The sequence below is a fragment of the Symphalangus syndactylus genome, chromosome 13 (genome assembly GCF_028878055.3).
Source record: "Symphalangus syndactylus isolate Jambi chromosome 13, NHGRI_mSymSyn1-v2.1_pri, whole genome shotgun sequence".
Taxonomy (NCBI): Eukaryota; Metazoa; Chordata; class Mammalia; order Primates; family Hylobatidae; genus Symphalangus; species Symphalangus syndactylus.
This window is the reverse complement of record NC_072435.2, coordinates 56,328,116-56,343,764: the sequence shown is the minus strand read 5'-3', so window position 1 is coordinate 56,343,764 and position 15,649 is coordinate 56,328,116. Positions and strand designations below refer to the sequence as shown.

The window sequence follows — 15,649 nt, the reverse complement described above, 5'->3', positions numbered from 1 at the left end:
TCATTTCATCATGCAGCAAATAAGTTCTTGAGTAGCTGGGACTACAGGCACATGCCACCATGCCTGGCTAATTTTTGTATTTTTAGTAGAGATGGGGTTTCACCATGTTGGCCAGGCTGGTCTCAAACTCCTGATCTCAGGTGATCCACCTGTGTCAGTCTCCCAAAGTGCTGGGATTACAGGCATGAGCCACCATGCCCGGCCTACAATTTTATTTTATTTTGTTTTCTGAGACAGAGTCTCACTCTGTCACCCAGGCTGGAGTGCAATGACATAATCTTGGCTCACTGCAACCTCTACCTCCCAGTTCAAGCGATTCTCCTGCCTCAGCCTCCCGAGTAGCTGAGACTACAGGCATGTGCAACCACATCCAGCTAATTTTTGTAGTTTTAGTAGAGAGGGGGTTTCACCATATTGGGCAGGCTGGTCTTGAACTGCCAGCATCAAGTGATCTGCCAGCCTTGACTTCCCAAAGTGCTGGGATTACAGGTATGAGCCACTGCACCTGGCCCTGACTCTACAATTTTAAAAAGTAGGTAGTGAGATGACAGGTTTTTACAATTTGGGCTATTGATAGCAGCAAAAGGCACTCAAATGCCTAGGGAGATGGGGTGGGTCCCTGGTGAAACCCAATTTTCAAGCACAAACCAGTTTAAAGCCTAGCTACAAGTCTCGGGTAATACACAGTCTGGATTGAGAAACTGTCTTCCTGTTTGGCATTTTTTCCTCTGATTGATCTCTACCTTTCACTTATTTCATATACACCTACCTTTTCCTAGTTGGTTTTCTACACTGTCATATCCACCTTTGAGTGGTGTGTTTGCTTTAACCTTTTTTGCATACTCACTAACCAATCAGCACACACTCCCCATTCTGAGTCCATAAAAAGTGCCAGCCCAGCCACAATGAGAGAGAAACCACCCATCCAAGAAGAATGAGGTTACACTGAGAGCTATTCCATCGCTCCATAAAATTCTTCTCTGCCCATCCTCACCCTTCTGTCAGCATAACCTTATTCTTCTTGGACGCAGGACAAGAGCTTGGGAACCGCCAAATGTGGATACAATCTATAGCACAGGTGGGGTGAGTGGGTAGGGAGCCTCCAGCGGCCAGGCCCAGGGCTGAGTGAGGCCCAGGTCAGGGACAGGGTGGGCAATGCCAGCCATGGAGGACCCTAGTTGGCAAAGTGGCTAGAAAAACCCTTTGTATCTTTCTTTCTCTATGATGAGCAACATTACCAAAGTAATTGAAAATAATTTGAAGTACAGGAAATATTTTAGTTGGCTAAAGCTTTAATGTAGTTGTGGTTTACTATGGATACACATGAAATATTACACCCACAGGTATCAGTAAGTCCTCACTTGACTCATCAATAGGTTCTTGGAAACCATGGATTTAAGGGAAACAAAGTACAGCAGGCCCTCAAATTAAGTTGCTTTGCTCAAGGTTGTTTCATTGTAACATTGTTTCACTTAAAGTCAGTTTCCAAGAACCTATCCAAGACACGAAGTGAGGCCTTCCTGGACACACATCCAGCATAAGAGTGAAATGGTGGAGGAACCACCACAGAGGGCCAGCTAGGCATCAAAGGGGATAACAAATTTCACCCTCACCCAGCAATTCCAATTCATTAAATATCTTAAAGACTGGAATTAAAAACTACATATTTCTGCCCTCATAAGCATGTCTTCCCTATTTTTATGCATCCTGTTGCCTAAGTGAAAAATCAATAATAAATACATATGTACACCCTAAGGACAGACAGTGATTACTAGTCGATGGCTAGGCTGGAATAAATCAGTCCTGCATATGAACTGGTGCCTGTTATGTTCTTTACGTGACAGTAAAATATCTAAGTATGAAATGCAGGACACATGATCTCTTTCAGCATCTACATCACAAATTGGTTACATGAAATTAAGAAAAGAAAACGAATTACCATGGCCTTTCTGGACAACCTTTCTAATCTTTAAAAAGCTAAGAATACTTTTTTCATGCTGCCTATGAAATAAACCACATTAGCAGAACTCACCCGGTGCTGTGGCTGTTGGCCTGAGGTCACCGACAATACCCTTGCACCATGTATGCTGCAGAGATTGTGCCGGAAAATTTAAACCATGTGAATCTGATAGAAAGAATACATTTCAGAATTAAAGCATGAAATAAAACCCAAAATAAAAATGTGAACTCATTAGTACATTACTTCTGCTCTTGCTTTTGCTCTGAGGTTACAGGAAACCTGACTAGGGGACACAAGGTGAGGGGACTAAAAACTGGATGTGGACAGAAACATCGGAAATTGTTTCCACAATCCGTGACTAGCTCTTATATTTTCATGCTAAGGGTTATTTGTGACAAATAGCTCTTTTTAAAGGTGTCTAAAAGTCTAAATATTCAAAATCTTGTTTTGTTAGTATCTCTAAATTACAAACATTTGGACTTCTAACAACATAACTCAACATTAATAAGAAATTGAGGCCGCTCGTGCCTGTAATCCCGGCACTTTGGGAGGCCGAGACGGGGCGGATCATGAGGTCAGGAGATTGAGACCATCCTGGCTAACATGATGAAACCCTGTCTCTACTAAAAATACAAAAAAATTAGCTGGGCGTAGTGGTGGGCGCCTGTAGTCCCAGCTACTCGGGAGGCTGAGGCAAGAGAATGGCATGAACCCGGGGTGCGGAGCTTGCAGCGAGCCGAGATCACGCCACTGCACTCCAGCCTGGGTTACAGACCGACACTCTGTCTCAAAAAAAAAAAAAAAAAAAAAGAAATCGAGGGCAGTTTTTTTCCTGGTCTCATAAACACAAACTGTAACACTTTAGGACCTTACAATGTGTCACAGCCTCATCAGGGTTAAACTTTAAACAGAGTCCAAGTCTTTGTCTCCATGTGGGGAAAAGTCTGTACAACTTACATCTATACACTAAGATTATTAATAAAACAATGTAAGGGAAATTGGTATGATGAGAATCTACTCACCTTCCATTCCTTGAACATCTTTTCCTTGCAAAAACATTGGCCAGAGTGTAAGGGCTGGATTGAGCTTATTGAAGGAGGGTGCTGATTTTATATTCAATCTTGGTTTTTCTAAATAATCGTTTTTATTCTTTGTAGGTGACATATAACAAGCATAGTTCTTTGCAACAAGATCATCATTAACACAAACCTGTAAAATTTTAAACATTTCATCACTAATAAGACAAATATAGTCAAGCGATTTTAAAGGAAATATTCCAAACTTAACCCCAAAGTTCTATCTTCAGAGAAATTATTTTATAGAACATAATCTGATAGAAACAGATTTGACTCCTGCTCTGGTAAACCAAATACTTCCCACCAATCCTGATGAGGAAAAACAGCAAGCACCTGTGTGAAACACATGAGATGTCTTCTTGGACATACGCACTGTAGCACTAAAACTACCTGGCCAGGCAAAAACCTGATGGGAGGACAGAGACAAAACACAAACCATCAAAGGAAAGACTGTTATATTGGATTTGCTCAAAATTTTAAATTTCTGCTCTTCAAGAGAATAAAGAGATGAGGCAAAATTATTTTAAAATCAAGTATCCAGATGACATGTACCCAGAATATATAAGGAACTCTCAAAACTCAATAAAACGAAAACAACACCATTAAAATATGGGCAAACAATCTGAATGTCTGCTTCATCAAAGTCTGAAGATTGCAAATAAGCATATAAAACTGTCATTAGGGAAATGCAAATTTAAACCACAATGAGGTGCCACTGCACACTTAGCAGAATGTTTACACAAGTGACATGGAGGAACTGGAACTCTCACTGCTGATGGGAAGGTAAAACAGTCCACCACTTTGGAAAAAAATATGGCAGCTTCTTAATACCTACAATATGATCCAAAAGTTTGACTCCTAGGTAATGCTCGAGACAAATGAAAGCACAGATCCACAGGAAGACTTGTACATGAGTATCTGTAAGGGCCCTATGGCCACAACCCAAATATCCATCAACGAGTTAATGGGTAAATACGCTGTAATATATCCACACAATGGAAGAGGACTTGGCAACAACAACAAACGTGGATGCATCTTAAAATAATTTTGCCAAATGAAAGAAGCCAGACCAAAAAAGAAGACACCTTGGGACACATCCTGTTGCCACCTCTGGGATCTGGTAAAGGATTGCTGGCCCACATTTTTTCCTCTGGCAGTTATGATCTCATGCATCCATTATAAGCTCTCAGCTAAGCACGAACCTCCCTGCCTTCTGCACTTTACCACCTTAAAGTAAGACCAACATGGAGAAACCTCGTCTCTACTAAAAATACAAAATTATCTGGGCGTGGTGGCGCATGCCTATAATCCCAGCTACTTGAGAAGGCTGAGGCTAGAGAATTGCTTGAACCCAGGAGGCAGAGGTTGCGGTGAGACAAGATCGCGCCATTGCACTCTAGCCTGGGCAACAAGAGCGAAATTCCATCTCAAAAAAAAAAGAGTCATTATCAGTATACAACCCACATGGTTAGAAAGAGACGTACTTTTGAAAAGCAAGAAGAAAGCAAGTTTATAGAGAATTTATTTGAAAAAAAGATGTTTTACAAGACTGGTCCTTACAGGATAGATCTCTTGGGTATAAAAAATGAAAAAAAATGATTGGTTCTGCAGCCAATATTTTGGTGGTTTTTTTGTTTTTGAGACAGGGTCTTACTCTGTCACCCAGACTGGAGTGCAGTGGTGTGATCTTGGCTCTCTGCCTCCCAGGCACAAGTGATCCTCCCACCTCAGCCTCCCAAGTAGCTAGGACTACAGGTGCAAGCCATCACACCTAGCTAATTTTTGTATTTTTTGTACAGACAAGGTTTCACCATGTTGCCCAGGATGGTCTCAAACTCCAGAGTTCAAGAAATCCACCCACATCAGCCTCCCAAAGTGCTGGGATTAAACAGGTGTAAGTCACAGCCTTTGGCTGATTTTGGTATTTTTACTAAGTTGTAAAATAAGTAATGAAAAGTCATAGGTAAAATGAACCAGGATATGGGGAACATTTGGGGAACCCAAAATGCAATATAAGCAGTAACAAATGAACCCCATTACAAAAGAAGAACATAATCACCCTGAAGAAGGTGCAAAAGAGAAAAAACAACCTAAGTAACTTTGGCAAACAGTATTTTGGCTGCATAATGTGAAGGCTAAATACAAATTTTGTTTTCACAGGAGTGTGGGTTAGCAATCCTGAAATTACTTAATGTGAATACATGGATGAATCAAATGGGTAGACTGCAGCCAATGAGAGTAGGTTTCTCACCTCACTGTTGGAGAAAGGGGTTAAGAATAAGGGGCCAGCCGGGCATGGTGGCTCACACCTATAATCCCAACACTTTGGGAGGCCGAGACAGGTGGATCACGAGGTCAGGAGATCAAGACCATCCTGGATAACACGGTGAAACCCTGTCTCTACTAAAAAAAAAAAAAAAAAAAAAAAAAAAAAAAAAAAAAAAAATTAGCCAGGCGGGCACTTGTAGTCCCAGCTACTCGGGAGGCTGAGGCAGGAGAATGGTGTGAACCCAGGAAGCAGAGCTTGCAGTGAGCCAAGATCGTGCCAGTGCACTCCAGCCTGAGCTACAGAGTGAGACTCCATCTCAAAAAAAAAAAACAAAAAGGAAGAAGTGGCTGATTCTAGGGCTAGGTCTGGCAAATAACAAAATGATAAACACCGTGGCATCAGAGAGTAAAGAGTGTTCAAGTAATGATGAGGCACATTGAAAGTATACAAAAGCCCCTTTGAAGGAGCACCTACTGGCCAGAATCCAAGGTAATGTGAGCAAGGCAATAATGATAGTCATAGATTATGACTCCCCAAATAAAATACACTTCCAAAAGTCCATACTAATGCAAATTATCAAACAATTAATATATGGGGGATGAGGGAGGGTTCTTTGGTATAAAATTCCAATTAAAAATGCAGAAGGGGGCCAGGCACAGTGGCTCACGCCTGTAATCCCAGCACTTTGGGAGGCCGAGGCAGTTGGATCACCGAAGGTCAGGAGCTCGAGACCAGCCTGACCAACACGGTGAAACCCCATCTCTACTAAAAATACAAAAAATTGGCCGGGTGTGGTGGCAGGCACCTGTTATTCCAGCTACTCAGGAGTTTGAGGCAGGAGAATCGCTTGAACCTGGGAGGCAGAGGTTGCAGTGAGCCAAGATTGCACTATTGCACTCCAGCCTGAGCAACAAGAACAAAACTCCGTCTAAGAAAGAAAAAATGCAGAAGGGGGCCAGGCGTGATGGCTAACGGCTGTAATCCCAGCACTTTGGGAGGCTGAGGCAGGCAGATCACTTGAGGTCAGGAGTCTGAGACCAACCTGGCCAACTTGGTAAAACCCTGTCTCTACTTAACACATAAAAATCAGCTGTGCGTGGTGACGCGTGCCTGTAATCCCAGCTACTCAGGAGGCTGAGGCAGGAGAATCACTTGAACCCGGAAGTAAAGGTTGCAGTGAGCTGAGATTGCGCCACTGCACTCCAGCCTGGGTGACAGAGCGAGACTCCATCTCAAAAAAATAGTAATAATAATAATAATAATTGAAAATGCAAAAGGCGCTGGGTGTAGTGGCTCACACCTGTGATCCCAGCACTTTGGGAGGACAAGGTGAGAAGATTGCCTGTTGAGACCAGCCTGGGCAACATAATGAGATCCCATTTCACGGGCATGGTGGTGCACACCTGTAGTCTCAGCTACTTGTGAAGTTGATTGAGGTGGGAGGATCCTTTGAGCCCAGGAGGTTGAGGCTGCAGCAAGCTACAATTGTGCCACTGTACTTCAATCTAGGAGACAGAGAAAGACAGATGGGAGGGGAAGGAAGGGGAGCGGAAGGGAGGGGAGAGGAGAGGATAAAAATGTAGAAGGAAAGATGAAACAGGTATACACCACAGTAATATCTTTCACAGCCAAGAATCATTGATGAAATGGCTATCTGCAGCATCAAAGTAGGCCCCCACAAGATACTTATTAATTTCAAAAGGAAAAAATAACACCTCTGTACAAGGAAAACCTGGCAAACACATTAACCACGTGATCAACATCCACACCACAAAATGTGGTACATATACACCATGGAATACTATGCAGCCATAAAAAGGAATAAGATTGTGTCCTCTGCAGGGACATGGATGAAGCTAGAAGCCATTATTCTCAGCAAACTAATGCAGGAACAGAAAAACAAGCACTGCATGTTCTCACTTATAAGTGGGAGCTGAATGATGAGAACACACGGACACTGGGGGGAACAACACACACTGGGGCCTGTCAGGGGGTGGGTGGGGGGGGAGGGAGAGCATCAGGAAGAATAGCTAACAGATGTTGAGCTTAATACCTAGGTCATGGGATGACCTGTGCAGCAAACCACCATGGAACACAATTACCTATGTAACAAACCTGCACATCCTGCACATGTACCCCGAACTTAAAAGCTGAAGGAAAAAAACCATTCACATCACTAGTAATTAGACATACTAACATCATAACCCCCTGCTGGGATGCACTGAGAAGGGCACGGTATCACTTCTGTGGCCTTCTTGCCAAAAATGCACAGCCTTAATACAAAGATGAGAAACATCAGGCAAACCAAATTGAGGAACATTCTACAAAACCACTGACCACTGCTCTTCCAAAGCAGTCAATGCCATGCTCTCATGGAAGTACCGAGGAGCTGTCACAGGCCAGAGGAGGGGAAGGAGACATGACAAACAGGTGCAGTGGGAGGTGCTGGAGCAGATCCTAGATCAGAAAAAGGAAATCAGCCAGGAAACTGTCAACATTCACCTGTCTGCAGGTTTTCAGTGGTATTTTATCAATGTTACTTTTCTGGTTTTAAAAACTGTACTGCAGTTTTGTGCTATGTTAACATCAGGACAGCCTGGGCAAAGCATACCCCAAAATCTCTGCACTGTTTCTGCATCTCTTCTGTAAGTCTAAACTATTTCAAAATATAATTTTTAAAAAATCCATGGTTAAGGTACCCTCCATGGGCTCTGAGTATCCCTGGATGTGTCCCTTCTGTCCACCTCTGCCTGGTGCTGAGCTGTGCCCTGAGCCATCCTTCAGAAAGTGCAGAAGCCAAAATGCTAACAGCTGGCACCTGGCAGAGGTAGGGGCCGCTCACATGTGATGTCCGCTTTCTTTCTGCTTGTGATCTGAATTCTTTACAGCAAACACGTTACATACAGTGAGAAGGTCTAGGGGGAAAGGCAGTGAACTAACGCTACAGCAAATTAGTATATTTATAAAAATCATGTTCCCTGAGAAGAAAACAACATTTCATGCTCATCACTACAGGAATAATTTCTTGGCCAATTTTTTTCTTTTTTTTTATTATTATACTTTAAGTTTTAGAGTACATGTGCACAATGTGCAGGTTTGTTACATACGTATACATGTGCCATGTTGGAGTGCTGTGCCCATTAACTCCATTAACTCATCATTTAGCATTAGGTATATCTCCTAATGCTATCCCTCCCCCCTCCCCCCACCCCACAACAGTCCCCGGAGTGTGATGTTCCCCTTCCTGTGTCCATGTGTTCTCATTGTTCAATTCCCATCTATGAGTGAGAACATGCAGTGTTTGGTTTTTTGGCCTTGCAATAGTTTACTGAGAATGATGACTTCCAGTTTCATCCATGTCCCTACAAAGGACATGAACTCATCATTTTTTATGGCTGCATAGTATTCCATGGTGTATATGTGCCACATTTTCTTAATCCAGTCTAGCATTGTTGGACATTGGGGTTGGTTCCAAGTCTTTGCTATTGTGAATAGTGCCGCAATAAACATACATGTGCATGTGTCTTTATAGCAGCATGATTTATAGTCCTTTGGGTATATATCCAGTAATGGGATGGCCAGGTCAAATGGTATTTCTAGTTCTAGATCCCTGAGGAATCGCCACACTGACTTCCACAATGGTTGAACTAGTTTACAGTCCCACCAACAGTGTAAAAGTGTTCCTATCTCTCCACATCCTCTCCAGCACCTGTTGCTTCCTGACATTTTAATGATGGCCATTCTAACTGGTGTGAGATGGTATCTCATTGTGGTTTTGATTTGCATTTCTCTGATGGCCAGTGATGATGAGCATTTTTTCATGTGTTTTTTGGCTGCATAAATGTCTTCTTTTGAGAAGTGTCTGTTCATGTCCTTTGCCCACTTTTTGATGGGGTTGTTTTTTTCTTGTAAATTTGTTTGAGTTCATTGTAGATTCTGGATATTGGCCCTTTGTCAGATGAGTAGGTTGTGAAAATTTTCTCCCATTTTGTAGGCTGCCTGTTCACTCTGATGGTAGTTTCTTTTGCTGTGCAGAAGCTCATTAGATCCCATTTGTCAATTTTGGCTTTTGTTGCCATTGCTTTTGGTGTTTTGGACATGAAGTCCTTGCCCATGCCTATGTCCTGAATGGTAATGCCTAGGTTTTCTTCTAGGGTTTTTATGGTTTTAGGTCTAACATGTACGTCTTTAATCCATCTTGAATTAATTTTTGTATAAGGTGTAAGGAAGGGATCCAGTTTCAGCTTTCTACATATGGCTAGCCAGTTTTCCCAGCACCATTTATTAAATAGGGAATCCTTTCTGCATTGCTTGTTTTTGTCAGGTTTGTCAAAGATCAGATAGTTGTAGATATGCGGCATTATTTCTGAGGGCTCTGTTCTGTTCCATTGATCTATATCTCTGTTTTGGTACCAGTACCATGATGTTTTGGTTAGTGTAGCCTTGTAGTATAGTTTGAAGTCAGGTAGCATGATGCCTCCAGCTTTGTTCTTTTGGCTTAGGATTGACTTGGTGATGCGGGCTCTTTTTTGGTTCCATATGAACTTTAAAGTAGTTTTTTCCAATTCTGTGAAGAAAGTCATTGGTAGCTTGATGGGGATGGCATTGAATCTATAAATTACCTTGGGCAGTATGGCCATTTTCAAGATATTGATTCTTCCAACCCATGAGCATGGAATGTTCTTCCATTTGTTTATATCCATAAACAATTTGTTATTCCATATTGTTTATATATATTGAGCAGTGGTTTGTAGTTCTCCTTGAAGAGGTCCTTCATGTCCCTTGTAAGTTGGATTCCTAGGTATTTTATTCTCTTTGAAGGAATTATGAATGGGAGTTCACTCATGATTGGCTCTCTGTTTGTCTGTTATTGGTGTATAAGAATGCTTGTGATTTTTGTACACTGATTTTGTATCCTGAGACTTTGCTGAAGTTGCTTATCAGCTTAAGGAGATTTTGGGATGAGACGATGGGGTTTTCTAGATATACAATCATGTCATCTGCAAACAGGGACAATTTGGCTTCCTCTTTTCCTAATTGAATACCCTTTATTTCCTTCTCCTGCCTAATTGCCCTGGCCAGAACTTCCAACACTATGTTGAATAGGAGTGGTGAGAGAGGGCATCCCTGTCTTGTGCCAGTTTTCAAAGGGAATGCTTCCAGTTTTTGCCCATTCAGTATGATATTGGCTGTGGGTTTGTCATAGATAGCTCTTATTATTTTGAGATATGTCCCATCAATACCTAATTTATTGAGAGTTTTTAGGGTTGTTGAATTTTGTCAAAGGCCTTTTCTGCATCTATTGAGATAATCATGTGGTTTTTGTCTTTGGTTCTGTTTATATGCTGGATTACATTTATTGATTTGCATATGTTGAACCAGCCTTGCATCCCTGGGATGAAGCCCACTTGATCATGGTGGATAAGCTTTTTGACGTGCTGCTGGATTCGGTTTGCCAGTATTTTATTGAGGATTTTTGCATCAATGTTCATGAAGGATATTGGTCTAAAATTCTCTTTTTTGGTTGTGTCTCTGCCCAGCTTTGGTATCAGGATGATGCTGGCCTCATAAAATGAGTTAGGGAGGATTCCCTCTTTTTCTATTGATTGGAATAGTTTCAGAAGGAATGGTACCAGTTCCTCCTTGTACCTCTGGTAGAATTCGGCTGTGAATCCATCTGGTCCTGGACTCTTTTTGGTTGGTAAGCTATTGATTATTGCCACAATTTCAGAGCCTGTTATTGGTCTATTCAGAGATTCAACTTCTTCCTGGTTTAGTCTTGGGAAGGTGTATGTGTCGAGGAATTTATCCATTTCTTCTAGATTTTCTAGTTTATTTGCATAGAGGTGTTTGCAGTATTCTCTGATGGTAGTTTGTATTTCTGTGGGGTCGATGGTGATATCCCCTTTATCATTTTTTATTGTGTCTATTTGATTCTTCTCTCTTTTCTTCTTTATTAGTCTTGCTAGTGGTCTATCAATTTTGTTGATCTTTTCAAAAAACCAGCTCCTGTATTCATTAATTTTTTGAAGGGTTTTTTGTGTCTCTATTTCCTTCAGTTCTGCTCTGATTTTAGTTATTTCTTGCCTTCTGCTAGCTTTTGAATGTGTTTGCTCTTGCTTTTCTAGTTCTTTTAATTGTGATGTTAGGGTGTCAATTTTGGATCTTTCCTGCTTTCTCTTGTGGGCATTTAGTGCTATAAATTTCCCTCTACACACTGCTTTGAATGTGTCCCAGAGATTCTGGTATGTTGTGTCTTTGTTCTCTTTGGTTTCAAAGAACATCTTTATTTCTGCCTTCATTTCGTTATGTACCCAGTAGTCATTCAGGAGCAGGTTGTTCAGTTTCCATGTAGTTGAGCGGTTTTGAGTGAGTTTCTTAATCCTGAGTTCTAGTTTGATTGCACTGTGGTCTGAGAGACAGTTTGTTATAATTTCTGTTCTTTTACATTTGCTGAGGAGAGCTTTACTTCCAACTATGTGGTCAATTTTGGAATAGGTGTGGTGTGGTGCTGAAAAAAACGTATATTCTGTTGATTTGGGGTGGAGAGTTCTGTAGATGTCTATTAGGTCCGCTTGGTGCAGAGCTGAATTCAATTCCTGGATATCCTTGTTAACTTTCTGTCTCGTTGATCTGTCTAATGTTGACAGTGGGGTGTTAAAGTCTCCCATTATTATTGTGTGGGAGTCTAAGTCTCTTTGTAGGTCACTCAGGACTTGCTTTATGAATCTGGGTGCTCCTGTAGTGGGTGCATATATATTTAGGATAGTTAGCTCTTCTTGGCCATTTTTAAATAAAATGCCAAAGTCATTTTTTAAAGTAATCAAAAGAAGAAAACAGAGACCTGGCTAACTTCGGGTCTAAGGCAGACCTTAAGAGATAAAGACAATTTCTATGCTGTATGAACTACAGTGTTTTCCTTGGCATTTATTCTGTTTTATTAATGTAAAATTTAAAATCATGATGAAATATTTTAAAAATACAATTCTTTCACTTACTTTTTCATCTTTTATAGTTACATAAAGGTAAACCTCAAATGTATCTTCTTCCACAGCACATAATCTGGCTTCCACCTGGGTAGTTGCTAAATAGCATAAATGAAAATACAAATTAGCTGACGTTAAAAGTATATTTGAAACAATCATGACTATTTCCCACCTAGTAACCTCTGCTAACCACTTAAGAGTGCCCAACTGGCTTCCTCGGGCAGGACCAGGGGGAGTATGTTAGGAAAAGGCACTCCTGATTGTGGAGTGGATCACGGGTCCTGTCCCTGTCAACAGGTACCTGTGCCACCCTGTGAATACCTCCTCAAGTACAGCTCTTGGTCCTCTCTTCTCCTCCACTCCTCCCAAACACAGATTTCCAGTCCCAGGCCTTCATCTGAGGTCCGTTCTACCCTACAAAGCCCCACAGAGTGCAGCACCCGGCTACTCCCTTAGAGACTCAAAACCCCACAGCAGCATCATCACTGCCACCTACCAGGCACTGTGCTAAGTCCTTTAGAAACCTTTCACTGAGTTCTTACCACTACCTTCAAGGTAAGTACAGTGGTCATGTCACAGGTGAGGAGACCAGGCTCAGAGGCTAAGTCACTTGACTGAGCCACTGAGGATTAGGTGGCCGGCCTCCTCCAGACCCGCATTCTCATTTCCCAGCAGCCCCCGTGGCTCACAGGGGCCAACACTCCAGTCCCAGTGACCTCCCAGCCTCCCACTGCTCCCAGGTCAAAGGATCTGGCTCCTCCTCTATCCAGACAATGGCACAGCGCAGGAGAGGAGCCAGGACCCAACGAGGTACCAGGCAGCACCCCGGGCGTTTCCCACCCGCCAACATTCTCACTAAAACCAGGTATCTGCCAGCGGTTAAGATAGATCCCACAAAAGACACTGTTTATAGTCACCGATGTAAAATAAAAAGAACAGCTGAAGACATTTTATGCATCTTAAATTAGCAGTAATGAATATTACACAATAAATATCCATTTACTATCTCTTGCTCACTAAAAATGCTAGGTTTTTCATCAATTGCTGGTCCAATAAAATCCACATGAATTTATTTTGCAGCGCCGCAGCTTTTATGCAAATGAAGAGGCAGGCATTATTACTGTGTAAGGGTTCCCCTGCACAAACAGCCCCCTGCTGATCTCAGCTATCAATTACTGACATTCACTGCCACTAGGGGTGTAGAGTTACTGTGGTACTTGAGCTGGAAGAAGCCCCAGGTAGCTTAGGGAACTCCTCTGAGGAGGGCTGTGTGGCCAACAGGGGCGTCTCCAACCCCCTCCAGCAGCAGAAGCTGAGGCCTCTGTGGGTGTCACTTCCAGGCAGGCTGCAGTGATCAGGCACTGGCTTACCTTTCAGAAGGTTCTGAAAGTACTGAATAGCTGCACTGTCCCACTTCTTGGCAGGTCTGGAACAGTGAACAGATGCAACTTCATTACATAAAAATCTGAGGCTAGCACACCAACAGCATTTTGTAAACCATGCACTGAACATTTCTCACACTACATATGGAACACGTGATACAGATGATGGGGCGCCTGGCACTGGCCCTGCTCTGGGGGTGAAGATCCCACTGTATCCTGCAACACGCTCTTCTCAACACTGTCACCTGCACCGGTGCAGACTCACAGCACAGAGGTCCCTCTGAGAATGACCTGTGCTCACCACTGCACTGTCTGTCACGACACCACCATCCCCAGACAAATCAGTCACCCCAACCAGAACATAAGCTCCTGGGACAGGGATCCTGAGTGTGCGGCGTCTAGCACAGTCTAGCACAGAGAGGGCGCGACACATGCTGGTACACCAACACCCTCACAGGCAGTCGTGGGAGAGCCAGATACTATCTTTGTTTCATTTTGTTTTTTTTGAGACAGGGCCTCTCTCTGTTACCCAGGCTGGAGTGCAGTGGCATGAACACAGCTCACTGCAGCCTTGAACTCCTGGGCTCAAGGGAGCCTCTCATCTCAGCCTCCTGAGTAGCTAGGACTACAGGTGTGCCCCACTACACCTAGTGATTAAAACAAATTTTTTTTTATAGAGAGAGGGTCTAGCTATGTTGCTCAGGCTGGTCTCAAACTCCTGGGCTCAAGCGATTCTCCTGCCTTGGCCTCCCGAAGTGCTGGGATTACAGGCGTGAGCTAACGCATTGGGTCTCAGCTACTATAAAACTACTGTTCCTCACTCTGCTGACCCTAGCGCCCTCTCACTGGCTCCCATTTTACCCGTCATCTTGTCCTTTCTACATCTTTCTTATGCTTTGCAAAGAAAATTGTAGGAAAAGCTGTAGGCAGTGGGGAAAGAGGAGAAACTTGGAAGCAAGGAAAAAAAATAAAATGTAAGGTCAGAATGATGTTCTATATTTCTTCTGATTTTATGTACCAGAGATGCCACCACCATCCTCCAAGAATTGTTTTAAAGATCAAATGAGATAATGTACATAGAACACTTAGCCCAGTGCCTGGACATAATCATTACTCAAAAATGTTGGTTATTTTTATTCTGTTAAGAAAGATATTAAGCAATTCAAGAGAATTACAAAGGATTTCTAAAAGGAAGTAAAGGCAGTGGTTCTAAAACCTTGTTACACACAAGGAATTACCTAATAATTAGCTTTTTTAAAAAAGCAAAATGTAGTAGATTACTAATAATGAGAAGGCAAACAACCCAAGAGAAAACCCAATCTAACATATGAACAGGTAAATCAGCCAGTCTCTCCCTCTCACACAGAATAACCACGAGTCAGTCTCTCTCCCCCTCTCTCTCACACACAGAATAACCCCATCAGCCAGTCTCTCTCCCTCTCTCACACACACAGAATAACCACCTCAGCCAGTCTCTTCCCCCTCTCTCTCACACAGAATAACCACATCAGCCAGTCTCTCTCCCTCTCTCTCACACAGAATAACCACATCAGCCAGTCTCTTCCCCCTCTCTCACACACAGAATAACCGTATCAGCCAGTCTCTTCCTCTCTCTCTTACACAGAATAACCACCTCAGCCAGTCTCTTCCCCCTCTCTCTCACACAGAATAACCACATCAGCCAGTCTCTTCCCCCTCTCTCACACACAGAATAACCGTATCAGCCAGTCTCTTCCTCTCTCTCTTACACAGAATAACCACATCAGCCAGTCTCTCTCCCTCTCTCTCACACAGAATAACCACATCAGCCAGTCTCTTCCCCCTCTCTCACACACAGAATAACCGTATCAGCCAGTCTCTTCCTCTCTCTCTTACACACACACACACAGAATAACCACAGCAGCCAGTCTCTCTCCCTCTCTTACACACATAGAATAACATCAGCCAGTCTCTCCCTCTCACACAGAATAAACACA

General features: G+C 42.7%; 1 protein-coding gene across 3 annotated transcripts in view; it reads right to left on the bottom strand.

The window, feature by feature from the left end:
• TDRD12 (tudor domain containing 12) overlaps window positions 1-15,649 on the bottom strand; it is a 108,328-nt gene that overhangs the window by 73,403 nt on the left and 19,276 nt on the right. For all 3 annotated transcript variants that reach the window (XM_055237095.2, XM_055237093.2, XM_063614049.1), the window contains 4 exons: window positions 13,662-13,717; window positions 12,304-12,389; window positions 2,983-3,169; window positions 2,033-2,125 (listed from right to left, as the gene is read on the bottom strand). In XM_055237095.2, coding sequence (XP_055093070.1) covers window positions 2,033-2,125; window positions 2,983-3,169; window positions 12,304-12,389; window positions 13,662-13,717 — 422 coding nt within the window. The remainder of the gene's footprint in view (window positions 1-2,032; window positions 2,126-2,982; window positions 3,170-12,303; window positions 12,390-13,661; window positions 13,718-15,649) is intronic.